At 40.7% G+C, this 22,242-nt stretch overlaps 1 protein-coding gene across 1 annotated transcript; it reads right to left on the reverse strand.

Annotated features, from left to right (window-relative positions):
• Positions 1-219: 219 nt before the first annotated feature.
• Positions 220-20,897, reverse strand: LOC306849597 (opsin-5-like; the record flags this gene model as incomplete). The annotated part of the gene is made up of 6 exons (XM_079384757.1): positions 220-717; positions 10,948-11,143; positions 15,685-15,823; positions 18,080-18,207; positions 19,712-19,874; positions 20,810-20,897. 6 exons carry the CDS (start codon positions 20,895-20,897, stop codon positions 220-222), a joined length of 1,212 nt encoding a protein of 403 aa, XP_079240883.1.
• Between the last annotated feature and the right edge of the window lie 1,345 nt (positions 20,898-22,242).

Consider the following 22,242-nt stretch of genomic DNA (forward strand, 5'->3'; position numbering starts at 1 on the left):
TATGGTAGGACTGGTCAGTAACCTTTTTAAGGCGGGACTTAGTGCAGGGTCAATTGTTTTGCAGCTGCTAATACGTGACATCAGTATCAGAGGTGACCACAGTTTTTCTCTGACACATCAAGCTTTTCTCTAGTGGTCAGAAATTAAATTTTGAGGCCGCCCATTCATCTATTCCTCACATTTGTCCTCGTGCTGGCATGAGGAGAGCCTACAGGGCCTTCACAGAAGGTCAGCTTGCATCTTCTCTGGCAGCTGACTCACAGTCACCTCGCTGTAGGATGCACCGATCAGCACACAGGCAGTCCTTTGAGGTGGGGTCTGTTGACAATGAGGGTCCGCCTCTGTGCAATGAAGACAAGCCCCATGGCTATCCGCCAGGCCATTGGAGAGTCGAGTGGAATTGATAGCATCCTTGTTGCAGCGTAGAGATGTTTGCTGTTGAAGATCCTTCTCACCAGGCACAGGGCTTCCTTTGCAGGGGCTGGAACATATTCGTTTTCGAATCTGAGCGGTGTCCCTGCTCAGAGATTTGCGAAAGTTGGGCTTGAATACCAGGTACACCACAGGGTTGTAGATGGTGGAAGATTTGGCAAAGATAGCTGCTAATGCAAAGGCTATAGGGGGAACTTTACTGGGTTCCACAAATGCGGCCCACATTGCCACAACAGCATAAGGGCTCCAGGCGGTCAGGAAACCGATGCACACCGCCACTGAGAGCTATGAAAGAATCAGAAATAACTGATGAGAAAATAAATAAATGAGTCATTCTTCATATGCAGTTGCAAAGCACAGTTCTACTTTGAAACGTTAGAAATTAAATCCCCCTGTATTCGTTAATTTTATCCCTTAACGCAAATAATCAAAATGATGTGAAAATAAAGTCTTCTTCCTTAAAATGTCTTGAAAATAACATCCTTTCCTCATTTAGTATATACAGATCCATTAATATGCAAATTAGTCTCGTCCTCCACTCATTTACACAAGCTTGGACTACCTATTCTACGTTCACTCTGTAAATTTATGTAGTTAATGCTATTTAATTAGCCAAATATGTTTAAATTAGAAACTGATTGCGAAAAAGAAGAGGACAAGCTAATTATACAGTCTCATCTACAAGTCCATGTACAGTATCAGAACAGTTATGTATTTAATATGTCGCTCTCTACAATGTCAGACACGTAACAGTAATTGATATCATTAGCCATTGTTTCCTGGAGCTGAGTCTGAAAACATTTCTTACATGACTCTTCATGTAATTGCACCCGGTCCCTTAAAGGGGACCTATTCACATTTATAAGGTGTTTGAACACAGTTGTGTGGCTGCAGTGTGTGAAAACATCAAAAAAATCCACCCACTCATTTTTTTTTATAATACCAATAAATCATAAACAGTCTCTCCAAACGAGCAGTTCCAGATTTCTCCCTATGTACACATCACCGTAGGGAAAAAGTCCAGCTCGTTTGTGACAGTCTCTGCCCTATTAGCATAGACACATCCCTGAGTGAGAAGCAGAAGTATGCCATTATTGTTTTCTTGCTGTAACGTTAGCTGCTGGAGCTATACAATATCAGCGCTAAAGAGGCATTACGTCAGTGGCGTTCCGTCCATATAAGCTGCGAATGCGCCGCATACCCAGGCCATCTGAGAGAGTGAGTTCACGGGCTAATTAATATAAACATGATTATAAGTTGATCCCTTGTCATTTGAGATGTGACTTACAGCTCAATAAAGTGTTGGGAATAAGTATGTAAAATTATTTATTTGACAAACAACGGTAATTTTCTGTAAATCTACGTCAGTGACGGAAGCTGCCGGGTAAGCGGATTCTCCGCAGCTTTGGGGCCTCCGCTCTGTTGCTATGACTCGTCAGGATTGTTGCGCATTCTTAGTGTTTTGCTGGTATCCAGCTGATTTCCTGTGTGAGGTAAGCTGTCCGTGAAGCGCTCTCCCAAGCAGAAAAATGCACTGTTGCTGCCAGATTTTGATTGCCAAAAATTACATTGTGTTTGATGCAAAACTAACTCGACTAAATCATACACAAAAAAAAACAAAAAAACATCATAACTGTATATTTTCATGCTTTCTCAAGAAAAGCAAATTTTGAAAGTTCACTAAAAACATAGCTGGTCATAGACAATGTTAAATATGTTATTGTCAACAAGTGGTAAATAAAAAAAAGGTTTATAAAAATGTATATAAAATTTTAAATAATAACAAACATCAGGAAAAAAACAAAAAAACAATACCTTTGTTTTCCGTATACTTGTGTCGCTTACAGTTAAAGTCCTTCTCTGATTTTATTGTTGTTTTGTTATTTGGCAATATTACTATTATTATTATTAATAATAATAATATTGTATTTATTGATTTATTTATTTTCATGGTCTATTATAGTTTCAGATTGTTGGACCGCTTGAGCTAAGGGTTCCAAGGATAGGGCAAATAACAGAGGAGACAGCGGGCAACCCTGACGAGTACCTCGATGGGTTAGAGTGAACAGCACCTGTAGGAGCCTATTTTTGTTCAAATTCAGTAATCAATGTTATATTATGTGGTGCATTTCAATTGTGAATGTTTTTGTTTGGATTGTTTGCATTTGTGAACTTAATAATTTAGATAAATATTCTGTATTTTACATAGAAAATTAGTACTATGTCAAAATTTTGTACTGGCTCTTTAAGAATTGCATCAGTCAAGTCTGGTTTTGCATCAGTCAAGTTTACCGCATGCGTGATATGAGATTTAAGATTATATTCTATTTATTTGATCTCTGAGTCAAGATTAAAGCAATATTTTGAACCAGAAAACGGATTACGTGGATTGCTTTATTGGACACGGAGCGAGTAAAACAGAAACTGAAACTAAGATGCGCACTCACAGCACCTGTGAGAACAGTGGCTGCTGGATTGGCATACAGAACTTTTATCATATTTATGAAACTCAATCCTAGACCCAGATGCTGTAGAACCGCCCATAAATAGTTCCATTCTAGCTGGTCAAAAGCTTTCATCGCATCTAGAGATAATACTGTGCAAGGGGAGGACAATTATTTGAATTAATATTGTTACAGAAGTATAACCGTGACGAAGAGAGGAATGTTAGATAGTTTATTAAAGCAGCACAGCAGAATGAGCAGGTGATTCAGGTGAGTATTCAGAGTATGTAACTTCGGATAACTTGAGAATATGGGTGATGGTATCCGTGGTATACTGAACCAGGAGATCGTGGAGGGTTGAACTGGCTTGAGAATCCACAACAGGAACTTAATCGGCGACTTGGAGGACGAGGAGACGATGGAGGACGAGGAGACGATGGAGGACGAGGAGACGATGGAGGACGAGGAGACGATGGAGGACGAGGAGACGATGGAGGACGAGGAGACGATGGAGGACGAGGAGACAATGGAGGACGAGGAGACAATGGAGGACGAGGAATACACGCTGGAGAAACACAGGAGGTAAGTACAGGAAATAACACTTGCCGATAACTAGCTAGACTTGCGTAGAGAAGAGTCCAATATGTGTGAACGAGACCAGACGTTGGAGTGAGGTGATGGAACTGCTTATAAAGCCAATCTAATGAGTGTGCTGATGAGAGACAGGTGCATTTGATTAGAACTCTGGTGAGGGAGTGTGCTGGGATTGGCTGGTGTGATACTCTGGCTGTTCTGTGTCAAATATGATATAACCTACATAAGTTATCCGAAGCTGTGCGAGATTTAATGAATCCTGTTTGGTCATGATGAACTAGCCTATTCACAAATTTCTCTAGACGACGAGATAGTACGTTAGCATATAATTTAACATCAGTCCCTATCAAAGAAAGTGGCCAGTAACTAGAACAGGAAGTCAAATCTTTATCTTTTTTTAACAAGAGAGAAATAACAGCTATATTAATGGATGGGTGAAATGAGCCTTGAGTAACTGAAAAATGTATCATATCTAACATGAGGGGGCCTAAATCTGACCAAAAAGTAGTATACAATTCGATTGGAATGCCATCTATCCCTGGGGATTTCCCCTTGTTCATAGATCGAATTGCTGACTCCAGCTCCTGAAGAGAGATCGGTTCAGCCAGGTATTCCGAATCCGAATCTGACAGCCTAGGTATATCAAGGTTGGACAGAAACGATGCAAAAGAGTCAGGGTCACCATCAGCAGAAGTATAGAGGTTAGAGTAAAAAGAGTGAATGGCGCTATTAATGTCTTTTGGGTCGGTCATAATGAGCCCAGATTGGGATTTCACTGTTGAAATATTACCAAACTTTTCACTGTTGCGTAATCTTAGGGCTAAAAGGTGGCTTGGTCTACTCCCTTGAAAATAGTAATTCTGCCTGGATCTTTGAATCAGGAATTCTGCCCTGGATCTCAGTAATGAATTGAGTTCGGACCTAACCGCCATAAATTTACTGAGTGCATTGTCTGAGAAACAACGCTAATTATCTCTAGTCAGAATCTGGAGCTGTGATTCCAGTTCAACTATCTTTTTGTGTTGTTCCCTTCTAGGAACTCGAGCTGCGTCGAAAGCGCCAGGGGAAAGCCTTCAGCGTGACCGCGCTCTGAACCAGAGTGTAATCTGTCCAATGGATGAGTGAGACGTCATAGGTGGGTGACGTCACCGACCGGGAAGCATAAAAGCACGTGCGGCGGGGCCGGCGTTTGCTTTTTTTTATTCAGCAACCGCTATTCTGTCTGTGTGTCTGTCGATCTGTGTTGTGAGTCTTATTTAGTGCTGTTTTTCCCTAAGCACAATCACTTGAAATAAGCTCCACAATATGTCCAAGCACTTGGGCGATAGCAGATCGCATTAGAAGCTGTATGTTCCTCCCTGCAAATGTTATATCTCTGCTTGGGATACACACAGTCCGTGTGTGGTCTGCTTGAGAGCAGAGCACACAGAGTCAGCTCTCGAGAGAGTTGTGACCTGTTCGGCGATGCCGTCAATTCCGTCGTCGACAGGTACCAAGAGGCCCGTAAACAGGCGGCGGCGTTTCAGCGGTTTCTCCCTAGCCGATCTCTAGCTCAGGGGGTTGCTGGGCGGGAGCAGCCCTCGCCGCGTGCCAGCCCCTCGTCAGAGCGTGGCTACTCGCACCCCACCAAGGTGGGGCCGTGGTGGCAAACGCTCTGTCTCAGGGACCTCTAAGGCTAAGCCGGATCTGCGGACCGTTCTTAAGTCTAAGAGGTCCTTGGCCAAAAAGCCCTGACATGCGTGGAACAGGGCTTACGAGGTAGAGCAGGTTACACCTCATTATACGGTTTCCGTCTCCCCCCAGTGCCCTCAGGAGACCAGTCTGCTTGCCCTGCCAGAGTTCCAGGGCGCAGCTGGCTCCAGCGAGCACTTCTCTCAGTTATTTCCGCCCTGAAGTGTAGCGGAGGTGAGAAGCTCGCCGCCCCTGCAGGGGTCTCTAGAGCTCCTGGTTCGGCCGTCTCCTGCCGGTCCTCCGCTTCAGGGCACCGAGCTAGCAGCTCTAGGTATACCAGAGGCCAGTCTCGAGAGACTGGTTCCCTCAGTAGGCACTTGGTGATTAAAAAAAGATGCCAAGCGTGTCTCATTGGGTCCTGCCTTGCAGGTTCTGGTTCTATCAGCCTGATCTTCCTAGGGATGACGCGGGTCTGAGGACCGTCGTTCTATGCTATGGCCCAGGACTTATGAGGGCAGGTCCCTGGGGACGAGCGGGTTACACCTCATTATACGGTGTCCGTCTCCCCCCAGTGCCCTCGGGAGACCAGTCTGCCAACCCTGCCAGAGTTTCAGGGCGCAGCTGGCTCCAGTGAGCACTTCTCTGTTATTTTCGCCCTGAAGTGTAGCGGAGCTGAGAAGCTCGCCGCCCCTGCGGGGGTCTCTAGAGCTCCTGGTTTGTCCGTCTCCTGCCGGTCCTCCGCTTCAGGGCACCGAGCCAGCAGCTCTGGGTATATCAGAGGCCAGTCTCGAGAGACAGGTTCCCTTAGTAGACCATCTGGCAGCGTGGAAACTACTGCCAAATGTATCTCAGTGGGTCCTGCGTACTGTAGAGAAAGGCTATTGTATTCAGTTCGGCGCACTGCCGCTGCCTTTCAACGGGGCGTGGGCCCCGAGCAGGCTCTGTTCATGGAACAGGAAGTAGACACTCTCTTGAGGAAGGAGGCCATCGAGGTGGTCCCTCCTCACGAAAGAGAGTCCGGGTTCTACAGCCGGAACGTCATTGTTCCGAAGAAGGATGGAGGGTTGTGTCCCATTTTAGATCTGCATCAGTTGAACCGCTCAGTCATGCGACTGAAGTTCAGGATTCTCAAAACTCAATCAGGTAAGTATCTCAGCTCAACTCCGAGGACTGGTTTGTCACAATAGATCTAAAGGACGCATACTTCCACGTCTCCATCCTTCCCACTCACAGGAAGTCCCTGAGGTTTGCTTTTGGGGGCAAAGCATACCAATATCAGGTTCTTCCCGTTGGCCTTGCACTCTCACCCCGCACTTTTACATCAACGATTGGTTGATTCTAGCTCAATCGGAGCAGCTGGCGATTCGACATCAAGGTGTCGTTCTCGCACACTTGAAGGGGTTGAGACTGAATGCCAAGAAAACTGTGCTTTCTCCAGTATAGAGAACCACTTATCTAGGCGTGGTGGGGATCCGACCACGATGCCTTAGACATGTGGAGACGTCCTTGGTTCTCGTCTCAGGGCCTGGTACTGGGAGCTCCTAGTCGCCGCGTAATGCTAGCGATGGACGCATCCCTCACCGGTTGGGGAGCGGTCATGAGTGGCCACCCTGCCCGCGGTTTGTGGAGTGACCGCCATCTCACTTGGCATATCAATTATCTGGCCGTGTTTCGTGCATTCAATCACTTTCTCCCAGACCTAAGAGATCACCATGTGTTGGTGCGCACCGTCAGCACAGCGGTGGTCTCTTACATCAACCACCAGAGAGGTCTGCGTTCGCGCCCATTATACAAGCTGGCACACCAGATCCTCGTGTGGTCCCATGGCAAACTTCACTCACTGAGAGCCGTAACTATCCCTGGGTATTTCAATGTGGGGGCAAACATCCTGTCGAGGCAGGGGTCAAGGCCCGGGGATTGAATGCTTCTCCCCGATGGGATTCTTGACCTAACACTATATCAATCTTTCTTCTTCGCAAAAAATCCAGAAAACCTGTACGTTTGTGAGGGCCAGTTATTCCATTAATATTACAACTCAGAATATTAAGGTCAGTCATACGTATCAAACTGAATTACAAAATACAAGTTTGAAAATACAAGTTTGAAAATAAAACCAGTTGGGTCTACCATTAAACCACCCCCCACCCTCCCTGTTACCATTCAAAAAAACATAAACACATTCCCATGAACTATGCCAGATCAAACCAAGAACAAACCTTGATCTGCCAGCACCCCTTAATATGGTCCGTGGCATCAACAAAAACCTGCACATTACTGTAGCACCAACATTTGGCCCCATAGTCACATATTGACTAGGTAGTATTTCTATTTAAAAAAAAAATTAAATAAAAAAGAGAAGAGAAGAGAGATAAAAATACAACTAAAACAAATAAAATATTGTAATCAGTAAACGATACTGTATGCACAATGAACTATGAATGAAGAAGTGAACATTAAAGTGAACAGTGAAAGACACATTCACCCAACCATTTAGAGCATCTCTTCTCCAATTAGACAGCAAATGTCCAGCTGAAGTTCACTGAGTTTGACTTGAGTTTGACTTTGAGCCATCAGGTAAAGCACAACCAATGAATAAAACTAAACGAAAAAATCAGCAAAAAGAGGCCACGTCACGTGACTCCTCAAATGTGCATACTTTTAAATCAACACCTGCCATGGTGTTTTCCTCTTTGAGTGTGTTTTTAAAACGATGAGGAGAGGAGAGGGGGCTGGGGGGGTCTTAATCTTAGCACTCAGCATACCCGGTTAAAAAAAGTCACCGCTCGCCACTGCATTACGTATAGTGTTTTGGGATGCACCAACGAACATAGGAGTCTCCATAGACTCCCTCCATCTGAGCCACTGAGGACACTGTAGTTAAATTTCATTTTCGAAGGAAATATCCCAGAAAAATCGGTAAAGTCCCCTGTATGTTTAGGGATAAATACCAACACTTCATTTGCGAACGTAAGCTCCAGACAGTAAATATCACGTATTTGTTTTCCAAATTGGCTTTCTGAAAGTGCCTTGGCACTCTGGAAGGCTAATGTTGCTAAAGCTACCAATTATCTCTGCCTGTTTTCACTGGTGCTGCCTTCAAGTGCTACCAGAATCAGAATCAGAGGGTGGGTTGCACCAACAAGGATGAAGCTTAAATCTTGATTAAATCAAGGTTTATCTAATAATTCTGTTGCACCAAACTTTAAACCTTGGTTTACAATTAAACCACCATGGTGATCCTGGATTTATTTTATATTTAAGATTAACTTTAATACTTTTGCTCCATAACTTTAAACTCAGATTTAAATCCCAGTTAGGGATTAACTTTAAATTTACAGGTGAGGAGGTTTAAATAAAATAAAGTGCACCTACAGTTACAATATGTGAACAAAGACAGAAACAGTGGGTGTGTCGTCAGGTCTCAGATAGCTGTTTATTATAAATAAAAATGAAAATTAAAGCGCACTGAGCCGGCAGATTGTGAGGGTTGTGGCAGCCTGTAGTAAACTTGCGTCTGCTATCTAGTCCGGGATGTGAATCCGCCACTTATCTTGGTGCATCTCGTACAACAAAGAAAAGAAGACAGGATCGCGATCGCGCCTCTCTTTTCGCACAGCCGCTCCACACGCGTGCTGGATGGCAATCAAATGGACAGGGCACCGCTGTCACGAGCGGAGGTACAAAACTCCACGAATCATGCTAGTTATTTTCTCTTATCTCGGTTGTTATGTCATAAGCTATAGCCTACTCCATAAATTGATACTATAAATATATGTCCAAGATTATGAAATCTGTATGAACTGTCTCAAAGTTTTCATTGCTTGCTTGAAAAAAACATAGTGGTTTATAAAGACGGCTGACATTTTACAAGTTTATTTCCTTTATCGACAAAAGCAACTTATGTCAGAGACAAAGGATATTAACATTGTTGCTGTTACATGATGAATCCATCATGGCGGAGAAAATTAATCGTAGATGGAGGTTTTAATCGCAGGTTAGAATTCTAATAAGTTAATTAAGTTTAAAATTAAGTGGTGCAAAACAACTTGATTTAAAATAAAACCCAAATCAACAAATCCTTGATTAGCTCTAAACTTGGCTTAATTTAATCCTTTGTTGGTGCAACCCACCCAGAAATAGCTTTATTGCCAAGCATGTTTGCACATGCAAGGAATTTGTTTTAGTGTCACAGCTTCCAGTAGGCTACACAGAGAAAACAACAACAACAACACACAGATAATGAAAACTAAGATGTGAATCAAATGCACACACACATACATATACACTCACCTAAAGCATTATTAGGAACACCTGTTCAATTTCTCATTAATGCAATTATCTAATCAACCAATCACATGGCAGTTGCTTCAATGCATTTAGGGGTGTGGTCCTGGTCAAGACAATCTCCTGAACTCCAAACTGAATGTCAGAATGGGAAAGAAGGGTGATTTAAGCAATTTTGAGCGTGGCATGGTTGTTGGTGCCAGACGGGCCGGTCTGAGTATTTCACAATCTGCTCAGTTACTGGGATTTGCACGCACAACCATTTCTGGGGTTTACAAAGAATGGTGTGAAAAGGGAAAAACATCCAGTACGCGGCAGTCCTGTGGGCGAAAATGCCTTGTTGATGCTAGAGGTCAGAGGAGAATGGGCCGACTGATTCAAGCTGATAGAAGAGCAACTTTGACTGAAATAACCACTCGTTACAACCGAGGTATGCAGCAAAGCATTTGTGAAGCCACAACACGCACAACCTTGAGGCGGATGGGCTACAACAGCAGAATATGTTTTCTTGGCACACTTTAGGCCCCTTAGTGCCAATTGGGCATCGTTTAAATGCCACGGCCTACCTGAGCATTGTTTCTGACCATGTCCATCCCTTTATGACCACCATGTACCCATCCTCTGATGGCTACTTCCAGCAGGATAATGCACCATGTCACAAAGCTCGAATCATTTCAAATTGGTTTCTTGAACATGACAATGAGTTCACTGTACTAAAATGGCCCCCACAGTCACCAGATCTCAACCCAATAGAGCATCTTTGGGATGTGGTGGAACGGGAGCTTCGTCCCCTGGATGTGCATCCCACAAATCTCCATCAACTGCAAGATGCTATCCTATCAATATGGGCCAACATTTCTAAAGAATGCTTTCAGCACCTTGAATCAATGCCTCGTAGAATTAAGGCAGTTCTGAAGGCGAAAGGGGGTCAAACACAGTATTCGTATGGTGTTCCTAATAATCCTTTAGGTGAGTGTATATATATACACCTGTATATATATAAATAAACCACAAAAATAAAATAAAATAAAATAAAGTAATAATAACAATAAGCTGTATGTACATCATAATCACAAGTGGGACTTTGTGACAAGTTTGTCATAGCATGCGAAGGCACCATGAGACCAGCTATGTTATTATTTTATTGCGCGACATGCTTCCCGTAAACATGCATTTATTATACACAGTACAATCAGATTACTGACTTTTAAACTCAGTATGTTTTGCTGTAAAGATAACAGGCTTGTACTAATAGTGGAATGTTTATTTGCTTGCAGGAGCTTGAGCTCTTGAAGCTCCTCGCTCTTCTGAAAGGGAGCCGGGAGCACCAGCTCATTTGCATTTAAAGGGACATACACAAAAATAGCTAGTTTTGGCTCATACCCTAAAAGTGCCAATTTTAACAAGGTAAAAAAAAAATTATCTATGGGGTATTTTGAACTAAAACATCAGAGACTTATTTTACATATTGTAAAAAGGGGCATAATTGGTCACCTTTAAGCAATGATGCTTTGCACCTTACCTTCACAATAAGAATATGGGCATTTGTTGTCTTGGTCTGTGGCGACACATGCTGCTGTACTGCCTGCCGTGACCCTCGTACAGTGATGAGGATCAGTATGTAGGAGAGGAGGATGATGGCAAGAGGCAAGGCATAGCAGAAGAGGAAGAGACAGATAATGTAGGACATGGACAGAGCATCCTGTCCTGGTGCATACCTGAAAGAGAGGACAGGACATATCAATGGTGATGATAATCAGGGGCACCTCTGGTGTTTCTAGGGCCTCTGCTTATTTCCTTGGGCTGAAATCACTGATTGTCTGACCATTGTCTGAATCCTCCAAACCTTTTTTGTTTTTTTGTCATTATGGTGACCCTGATATGCCCTTGCGGGGCCCATGCTGGCTTTTTGCAAGCCCAGTGTGGGCTTGCCCAGATGAGGCCCACAGCTTTGGGCTCACGGCAGGCTCTCTGTGAGCAGCCCAAACTAGTGGACTGCCCACATTAATCCAATGATGGTCCAGTGTGGGCCAGCCCATTCGGGCCCAGAGCAACTTTTGTATCCTTTGGGCCCATGCAGGTTTTGTGTAGGCAGCCCTATAATGCAACTATGAGAATACAAACAATATTGACTGGTCATTCCTTAGTTGAACTGAAGTTGAACTGGAATGGCTCAAACCAAAAGAGACCTTTTCAGAACCTATTGTTTCATTTAGGCCAGGGAACCTCAAATCTGACTCACTAGATACACTTTCCTGCAGAGTTTAGTTCTAACCTTAATAAAACACCTGGGCATGTCTTCAGGATCATTAGAAAACCACAGGGGGGTGAGTTTGATCAAAGTTTGAGCTAAACTCTGCTGGAAAGTGGATCTCACGAGCAATATTTGAGGTGTAACAGACATGAGCCTATTAATAAGAATTTTGTGGGCAGTTTTCTTACTTAGCACTAGGGATGCTTGGGTGTTTTAGGTTTCCTTAAGCAAAGCCATGTGGTAGAGGGAGTTAGCAAAAGCAAGCAGCAGTAGCCAGTATGGCGCACCTGCTGAACACATTGTGTTGTGTCCTGGTTGGGAAATGTGTAATTTCAAGCCCAGTCTAAAGGAGTTTTTTTTCTATTTAAAAGTGTACATTGCTGATGATTTTTGCATAGATGGTACATGTATGTATGACCTATGTTTGGATTGATGCTAAGAGTTTCAGACAGTGTATTTGTATGCATTTTTTTAGAATGACTCTTTATTGGTGAGGTTACCACATCATGGTCCAGTTTGAATATGGATTTAAAGTTCTATCCGACGTGAGACCATAGTCTGGACTATTTTTGATTGTTCCTGGTTAGGAAGAGTCGGTTGAATTTTTCATTTGCTATCAGTCAACATCAGCTACGGACAGTGTTTGGAAATTGATGAACTACAGATAAGACGTCCGCATACATCAACCTTCACATGTCGAAATCCTACAATCTTACATTACTTTGTTTGCTTTCATTTGTTCTTTTGTGAATTTACATTTGTGGCTATATGTAGCTGTATTAACCTGAATCTAATGTTTTCTATTTTGTATTTAATAAATCCATTGATTTGAAATCCCTTTGACTACTGTACATTTTTGACAATATAGACCCAACCCTGTTCCTGGAGATCTACCTTCCTGCAGAGTTCAGCTCCAACCCTGATCAAACACAACTGAACCAACTAATTAGGATCTGAAGGAGCACTTGATAATTAAAGACTGGTGTGTTTGATCAGGGTTGGAACTGAACTCTGCAGGAAGGTAGATCTCCAGGAACAGGTTTGAGCACCCCTGATGTAGACATTAGTTAGCCTATGTGGTGACTGCATCCATTTCAGATGTATAATAACTGTTTTTACCAAAGACTTACATTATAGCAGCTGAAAAGTATTTAAAGTGAAACAGATATATTGTTGTAGATTAATCGTGCGGGCCCTGTGTGAGCCTAGTGAGGGCTTCCTTGGGGCTAAGTGAGCGCTGCCCGTACAGGGCCAGTGCTAAGGGGCCAATGTTTTGCCAATCAGCAAATTATCAGGGGCCCTGCGCTGGCAGCCCGCTGGGGGCCCTTAGGTCAGCCCTAAGTGGGCCCATAAAGGGCCAGTGCAAGCTTGTTTGCAGGGGCCCTTGTTCATATGCCCAGATTGTTGGTGTCACTGGGTGACCTGAGTGAGACTGAGAATTATTGGGGGTACATGAGCCACGACCCCTGTGGCCTAATGGATAAGTTACTGGCCTCCAAAGCTAGGGACTTCAAGACCCATCTTGGTGACCCAGCGTGGTTAAAGAGCATAGCCCAGAGGTTGATGAATCAAAACCATTTTTTCACCAAAATGACCAAATTGGTCATTGTCTAGCCAAAAGTATAAAAAGTAATGTAGCACTTAAAGGGATAGTTCTCCCAAAAATTCTGGCATTAACTACTAACCCTCATGTTGTTCCCAACCCGTAAGACCTATGTTCATCTTCGGAACACAAATTAAGATATTTTTGATCAAATTTGAGAGCTTTCTGACCCTACAGGACATTGTTAAAATGGTCCATGTGAAATCAGTGGTTCAACCTTAATTTTCTGACGCTACAAGAATACTATTTGTGCGCAAAGAAAACTCTGTGTCAGTGTCCACTGTGCGTTCACAAGAGTACCACGACGCATGCGTGTTGTGCTGCTGACGCAGGAGCTGGCATTTTGACATATGCGCTGCACCTTGTTTGCAAGCAGAAGAATGCACACGCATGCGTCATGGTACTGTCATGAATGTGTGTCAAAGTCTGACACGGAAGAGAAGAAATTGTTGAATAAAGTCATTATTTTTGTTTTCTTTGAACACAGAAAGTATTCTTGTAGCTTCATAAAATTTACGTTGAACCACTGATGTCACATGGATTTTTACGATGACCTTACTATGTTTCTAGGCCTTGAATGTGCAGGTCCATTGTTGTCTATGGAGAGTCAGAAAGTTCTCGGATTTCATCAAAAATATCTCCATTTGTTTTCCAAAGATGAACGAAGAACTTACCAGTTTGGAATGACATGAGGGTGAGTAATTAATGACAAAATTTTCATTTTGGGTGAACCATCCCTTTAATTTAGGCCTGAAGTCAAGTTGTTTTCAAAATACATGGATATTGGATTTCTCCTGAGGTGAGCAGAATATCACAGTGGGAGAGTGCTGGGCCCATAACCCAGAGGTCGATGGATGGAAACCATTTTCTGCTACAGTCCAGTGCAGTTCCATTGTCCAGGTGTAAAACACAACGCCTCTTAGTCCACACTGTACCAGTGTTTTGAGAAGCGGTTTAAATAGATATTCATCTAGTTTAGTGTTTCTCAACTTCAGTCCTTGGGATCCATTTATCAGAATGTTTAAGATTTCTCCCTATCCAACCAAAAACCTGCTGACTTTGGGACAAAAACCACTTCCATATTTTAGGCTTCATTCCTTTGGCTAGTTCACAGTCCAGTCATGAAAATCCTCTTAGTCCTGAAACTATATCAATGCTGCATGAATGTTCTGAGGAGCTGTTGAAGTAGACATTGATCTAGATCACAATTTTTGAGTTATAAATACAATTCAAATGTCACTGAACCACCTGACCAAGACTGAGATATATTGGGGGCACATGAGCCCCAGCTATAGTGGCCTAATGGATAAGGCACTGAGACAAGCCAGGGATTGTGGGTTCAAGTCCCATCTGGGGTCGTCTAATCTTTGAGACAAAAGAGCCACAGCCTGATTTTCATGTCTCCACTCTACTATCCTATAAACAAAGGCAACTATTTCTAAAAATAAAACCATAGAGAGAGTGGAATAATTTTGTTAGAGAGGGCTCCATGTGATCTAAATAGAACATTCAGTGCATTAGATTACTTTAAGAAGTGTTTTTTTTTTTATGATAAAGTACTTTTTTTTTACTTTTTTGATCCCAGTTCATTTTGCAACTATAAATAAGCCATTTGTAGGTTGACTTTCCAAAAAGTGAAAAGTACAATGTAGCTCTGTGGCACTGTAAAACTATCAAACTGATCACATTTACAATTTTTCCTTCGTAGATGATAAAACAAAATTCAATATACTTATTGAGGGACCCAAGCCTTATCTCGAGACCAGAATATCAGTCTCTAAACAGGAATAGGGCTCTTTTGACTTGGGGCAGTAAGCAACTACCCAGAACGTAAACACACACACACACACACACACACACACACACACACACACACACACACACACACACATGTTGGTTTTTGTGGTTTATGGGGACTCTCCATAGGCGTAATGGTTTTTATACTGAACAAACTGTGTGTGCTATTGCCCTACACCAACCCTACACCTAAACTTAGCCCTCACAGGAGACTTGCATTTTTAGATTTTCAAAAAAACACCATTTAGTATGTTTTTTAAGACTTTTGAATTACGGGGACATAGGCAGTGTCCTCATAAACCACCTTCAAATTGTAATACCTCTGTCATACCCATGTCCTTATACAAATTTGTGTCCTCATAAACCACATAAACATGCACACACACACACACACACACACACACACACAAGCAAGCACTTAGAACGCCTGGGCAACTACAATGCCTAGACAATCACACAGAAAACCCTAGTATTGTGGCAGCGAGCTGCGGTGCCACTAATAGCATATAAATTCCACATATCACCTAGGCTGACCTTTTGGCTTTCTTTGTCTGTTTTTCTGAGAATCTTTCAGTGCTCCCATTAACATCCTCCCAGGCACTTACCAGTCTATGCAGCATGCTGTCCCGTAGGGTTCAGGGCCATAGTGACCCCAATTTGCCAAGGGACCCACAGCAAACACCATGGCATAGCACCACACCCCCACTATCATCAGACAGGCATGAGAGTAGGAGAACTTGTTACCTATTAAAGAAAGCAAAATCACAGAAGCATTCATTTAGCACAAAGTATTGATCACTATTAAATGTTTTATACTGTGTTGGAGAATATTACATTTATAAAAAAAAATGAAAATACATTTTGAAAGTAAAACTTTTTTACTTTTAGAAGCACATCACTTCCTGTTGGCCCAATCCATTCATTTCCCACATGTGCTTACGAGAGAAAGATTCTGTACTAAGAAAGCTAGACTGTGGTAAGAGTTATCGATCAAACATCAGTAATCCTTATTCTTGTAATTTGTCAGAAGTACATGAATACATTCTTTTTTTCTGTCTTTTTTTTTTAAGGTGACCACTACGGAGCCCCTTAGAGCTCATGGTGGTGGAAAGATTTCGGGGTGGGTGAAAAAAATTCGGGGTGGGAGGAAAAAATATTTTTCAAATCTTTTGCGTTCCCTCGCAAAACTTTGCTTTCTCTTTGCTTTGCCTCGTTGTGTTTATAACATTGTGTTTATTATTGTTCAAACTCAAACTTTCTTTTTTTAAATAAAACTGAAAGAGTTGTCGGTAGCTTAACTGTGGAGATGTTAAAGTCATGTATTTTATTTTACTTTATTCATGTATAAAGCAGTGGCGTTCCGTCCATATAAGCTGGGGGGATGCTGGGATGAAAGAATGGATGAAATGCAATCCTCCGTCTCGAATCGCACTCACAGAAAGCGCTCGAGAAACAATATTTCTTCTGCGGCTCGGTACGCTTTCAGCTCGTTTTTTTCTTTTTAGCAAGAGCAAGAGACTGTACGACATTCACTTTACATGATTTAGATGATTTTTACGCAGAGAGCGTGACAGTGCAGCATATAAAAAAAAATGATAATTCATGTTTTCATAACCGCTGGCCAAATTCAAAAATGAAATTAACATTAAAACATCTTTGAGAGCAAGGGGGCCCCCTGGTGTTTCGGGGGCCCTACGCAGCTTGTGTATTCTGCGTATAGGGATTGGTTACGTAAGTGGATTCTCTGCAGCTTTCTGGCCTCCGCTCTGTTGCTGTGTCAGGATTGTTGCGCATTCTCAGTGATTTGTTGGTATGTGGCTGATTTCATGCGCGAGGTAAGCAGAGAGGGTAAATGTGGGAGAATTGCATTGTTTTTTTCAATTGATTTAGTCAAGTTAGTTTTGCATCAAACAAAGTAATTATATATTTTCATGCTTTCTCAAGCAAAGCAAAAGTCCACTGAAAACATATCTTACATTTTTGGTCATAGACAATGTTGAAGATATAGCCTACGGTATTGTCAACATGCCTAAGTGGTACATAATAAAAAAAGTTAATAAAAATGTATAATACAATCCTCAAAACATTTTGAACATTCTGGAGATTTTGTTTTTAGGCTACCTTTGTTTTCCAAATGATTGTGTAGCTTACAGTTAAAGTCCTTTGTCTGATTTTACTGTTGTTTGCAACACTACTTGGCAATATCTCAAAGATATTATTATTTTTGGTATTTTGCATGGCCTGTTATTGGAGTAGTGTCACCCAGGTGGGAGTTTTAACTCCTATTAACTGGGAATAAAAAAATAAAAATATCAGTCAGTGCAGAGACATATAGACATATCCCCACCTTCTGAATATTACGTATCATAATGTAACTATGTGTAAACGTTATTTGGCAGTTTTTACTTGGGAAAGCAGTTATATGTTTTTCTGGCATTCAAAGAACCTATTAAATAATAATAAACCTGATAAACCTGAAATAGAAGTTGAAGATTAATTCACACAAAAGGTAGGGAATATGCATAGTTATAAATCAATACCTACCACGGTGTTTCGCTCTTTGAGTGTTTCCTAAAAGCCAATTGGGAGGGATCTATCTGTTCACCTTCTGTCCTCCTTGCCATCTTAATCTCTGTTCTCAAGCTCACCCACATGCTGTTAAACTGCTTCTCTCTCCCACACACACCTTCATCTTTTCAACAGTCAGTCAAATGCTGAAACTGACAAAACTAATGAACTCTAATGAGGCCAACCACTCCTGTCCAGACGTGGGAGTATTGACCAAAAGCCAAATGAACACTGGGCATCTAGAGCCTGATAAAAGGTAGAATATCCAATAATCACAGTGAAAGCCATAAGTTAATGAATTTCCCTTTGGGGTGCATCGCGGCAGGACAGAAGGGATTCATGCAGCTGTGTCCGATTCTTAATTAAGATATGGAGGAGGGCCAGAGAGGAAGATAAATGTATTGTGGTGTGAAAGGTGTTGAGGAAGAATACCATAGTTTGGGAAGCAGACTTTGAGGCAACAGACGGATGACAGAGCGGTGAGATTTGTCAGGCTGGATAAACCGAAGAGGACACCACATACAGCATAGCACAAACATGTTAGCTCTCCAAACAGCCACCTGAGACAATGAGAGAGAGGCAAGTAAAGAAAGCAATGGACAGTAATTTTTTGAGTTGAAAACCATCTTTACATTACAAATATGGCACAGAAGCCAGTCTGAAATGGCTGAACCCCACCCCCTGCCCCCCAAAAAAACCCATTGCCACAGAGTTTTGATGTGTGGCATTACATGCACATTGTTATGGAAGGTTAAAAAAGGTAATAACTGAATCATTTTAATAATTGAATCCAATAAATCTTTTTTTTTTCATATTTGATTTTTTTATTCTCAGAATGTAACTTTATATCACAATTTTAAAAATAAATTATTTCTCCTAATTACTCATTTTCAAAATGTTGTATCTCATAACTTTATAATTTCTTGTAATTGGAATTGTATATCTCACAATATGATTTTACCTTACAGTTATGACTGTATACTTGAGAATTGCTACTTTTTTCCCTTATTTTTGCTTTATTTCTTGTAAATATGATTTTATATCTCTCAATATAATTTTACATCTCAATTACCATCTTATTTCTTGTGATTGTGATTTTTTTGATCTCACCATGTGTCTTTGTCATACAATTTGAACTGCATATTTCCCAATTGCTACTTTATTTCTCATAATTGCAACATTTTGTTTCCTTGAAATGTGATTTTTAGCTCACAATATGATTTTAAATCTTTAATTAATCATTTTAATTGTACTGTTTTATTTCTTGTGATTGTAATTTTTTTATCTCATGAGATTTTATGACTATATTTCACAAGAGCCAATTTATTTCTCTCACTTTGTTTCTAGTTATGATTTTATATCTCACAATATAATTTTGTATCCCACAACTCCTTTGATTGTTTTTCTTATCTCATAATGTGATTTGATTTCTTGCAATTGTGACTGTATATCTCACAACTGCCGTTTTAATTGTAACATTATTTCACATAATTATGACTTTATATCTCACAATATCTCACATTGCCTTTATTTCTTGTGATTGTGATTTTTATATCTTACATGATTTTTGTATCTCACAACTGTGACTTTTTTTTGTAAATATTGCAACTTAATATCTTTCAATTGCGACTTTTTCTTAAAATTAATATTACACAATGAGACCATTTATTTATTTTAAACTTTATCTCAGAATTATCCATTTTATTTTAACCCTTGAGATTAAAAAATGCTTCCATAAGTTGTTGATTATGGTAATAGCACACAAAACAAGACGTATTCTGATTGTCATGAAAACAGCAAAGTCTAATACTGTGTCTCAACCATCTGCAACATGATAAAATGTCATAAAACGCTGTACTGTTGGTTGGTTGCTAGTATAGTTGTTCCTATTCAACTGCCATATCCTGCTGTATAACATTTGTCACATTGTGGCTCAGTGTTAGGCAGTTCTGCTGCAGCTTTGGTCCTGTGTCAATGAAATGACGCATCAGAGCTGCTTTAGACTTTGTCTCTGATATGGGGGTAAGCATATTTTAGCACAGACTTCTTGTGGTGTCTGCCTACTTGTGAGCAAAGGCGGATGGAATCGCCAAGGGAAAGAGAGTAACTGTCATCCCAAGGTCACTAATAGACAAATTTATGATGAAGAATTCTGCCGGCTTGAGAGATGATCTCTTACGATACGCAACAAGGAGCAGGATGCCATTTCCCAAGAGTGACAGAATACCTAAAAAGAGAAAGAAATGCATTTGTTGAATAGTCACTACCACAAGCACTTTGTTTCTCCTTGTTCTAACACCCTGCACCCCATATTTTACTGTTTTGTTATTGCTCTGAGAGCTTGGCAAGACCTGCAACTGCTATGATTTATTCTGGTACTTTATGATTTGAAGTCACCCTTTAAACTGTCATAGGTCCTCTTGCTCCGTTTGCCAATGACCTCTGAAGTTTTGATCTAACACACCTTTAGACTTTAATGTTCACAATATAGCTTTATCTCAAGCATAAAGTTTTGGATAAAAACACATACCAAATGCATCAATACAATTGTTACATGATTGTGCGCCAATCATAAATTTAAAACTAAAATTAAACAAAGTGGAATGAAACACAAATATTTAGGTGTGCCATCAATTTGTAGACCAGCCATCAAGTCTACTTTGTCATGGGTTCCCTCAGAAATTACATGTTGGTTTTTAAAATGGTGGTTTTAGATTCATGATTTGGAATTTTTATTTATTTATTTATTTATTTTCAGTTCAGTAAGTGCATAACCTCACATCCTTGTGGTAAGTTTTGTATTGTTTATTTAGCAATATGTCTATCATGACAACTCTCAGAAGATTTTAGCATAGTAATGGAGATGAAAATGTTAATGGATTTGGTCATAATTGATCTGCTACGCTGTAGATTATTGCTACTATGAAAATTTCGGACTCGTGTGCAATGACCTTAAGTCTGAGAGCACTCTGCAAAATGATCAGTGGATGCTAACAAGCCATTTAAAAGCAGAAAGTTCATTGGCTGCATATAGGGGTGGTGATGGCACAGTGGATAAGACACATGCCTTTGGTGTGAGAGACCCGGGTTCGAATCCACTGTGAGACACCAATGTGTCGTTAAATAATGTAAAAACTATCAGTTGTAAGTGAATGGACTCACAGAAGGTTGTGTATAAAGAACCCATGAAGACATCGTGCTCCTCAGGGATTTTGGAATCAAAATGGGAAGTTTCCGTGGTATTTCCCATCTGCAGAAAAAAAAAAGACAAAACAAGAAGTTTAGATGAACAGTAGGGAAAGGATGAGGCTAAACCTGTGGTAAAACAAGAACAAGTATTAAGCATTCATGAGCGAGCTGAGGGTTTTCAGGGCTGAAACAGGGGACTTTGTGGTTCAATGAGCTTTTTGGTGAGTCCATTACAATTGAGATTAGCAGCTCATCTCTCAGTGAAAAGAGCCAGATTCCCACTCGCAGTTAATGCCAACAAGAAATGTCCAGTCCAATTGTTTTATGGAACATGTAAAGGAGGGAAAGTGAATGAAAATGGATTTCTTTGAGCATATGGACAGAAAATAAACTCTCCTAGTTCAATTTGTCCACTGAAATGGAGAATCATTTTTGTGAAGTGTTTCTGACATGTCATTTCTTTTTATGTAATTTCCACCACATCTCATATTATGCATTGTGTTAAAAGAATAACACACTTTTAAAATTTAAATACTGTATACTGTAACCAGTGCTGGGTAGATTACTTGACAGTTATTGATTCCAAATTACACAACAAATATTGTAGTCCGTAACATAATCCATTACATTACACATTTTAGGTAATCTAGTCAGACTACTTTTAGATTACTTTTAGAATACTTTTGACTTAACATGTTTATCACTTTGATTTAAATAGAATAGTCTTGATCCATATTGATATTAACAACATGAAGTGCATTAAACATTACACTGTCAAGAGTTGCCAAACTGGGGTTTGTGAAGGTACTGCAGGGAGTTTGTGTGTTTAACAAAAAAGAATTAGGGAGAATCAGTAAATTATTAATATTTTATTGCTATTGTGTGAATAGGATTACTTTTCATGTAATGGATAAAAAAGTAACTCTAGTCTGATTCCAAGTATATTAAAATGTAATATAATTTAAATTTAATAATTTTTTACAAGTATTTAAATTTTGGAATCTGATTACATGTAATCAGTTACTACCCAGCACTGACTGTACCGCGTTTATGATAAATCCAAGAACCAATGAAGTCTGTATGTCATTTCTTTATTTACTCTGCATATGCTTACATAAACAAACCACTGTTCTGCCGTGAGAGCCAGGTTTAAACAAGGGAGGTTGAGATTTTGACTCAAAATGACTTAAAGTACAGTCTGTTTTTCTCAAAGCATTCAGAAGACTTGAAATAACATACACAAATCATGCACTATGTGTATTGTACTTTTTTATGGTTTTTGGAGCTTGACATTTACAATCACCATCCTCTCATTCTTGTGCTTCATGGATCCACAGATTTTACAACTTGGGCAAGAAATAATGATTTCATTTGATAACCCTAATTTGAGAAGCACTGCCTTGCAA

The sequence above is a fragment of the Barbus barbus genome (assembly GCF_936440315.1).
Source record: "Barbus barbus genome assembly, chromosome: 29".
In the NCBI taxonomy this organism is placed as follows: Eukaryota; Metazoa; Chordata; class Actinopteri; order Cypriniformes; family Cyprinidae; genus Barbus; species Barbus barbus.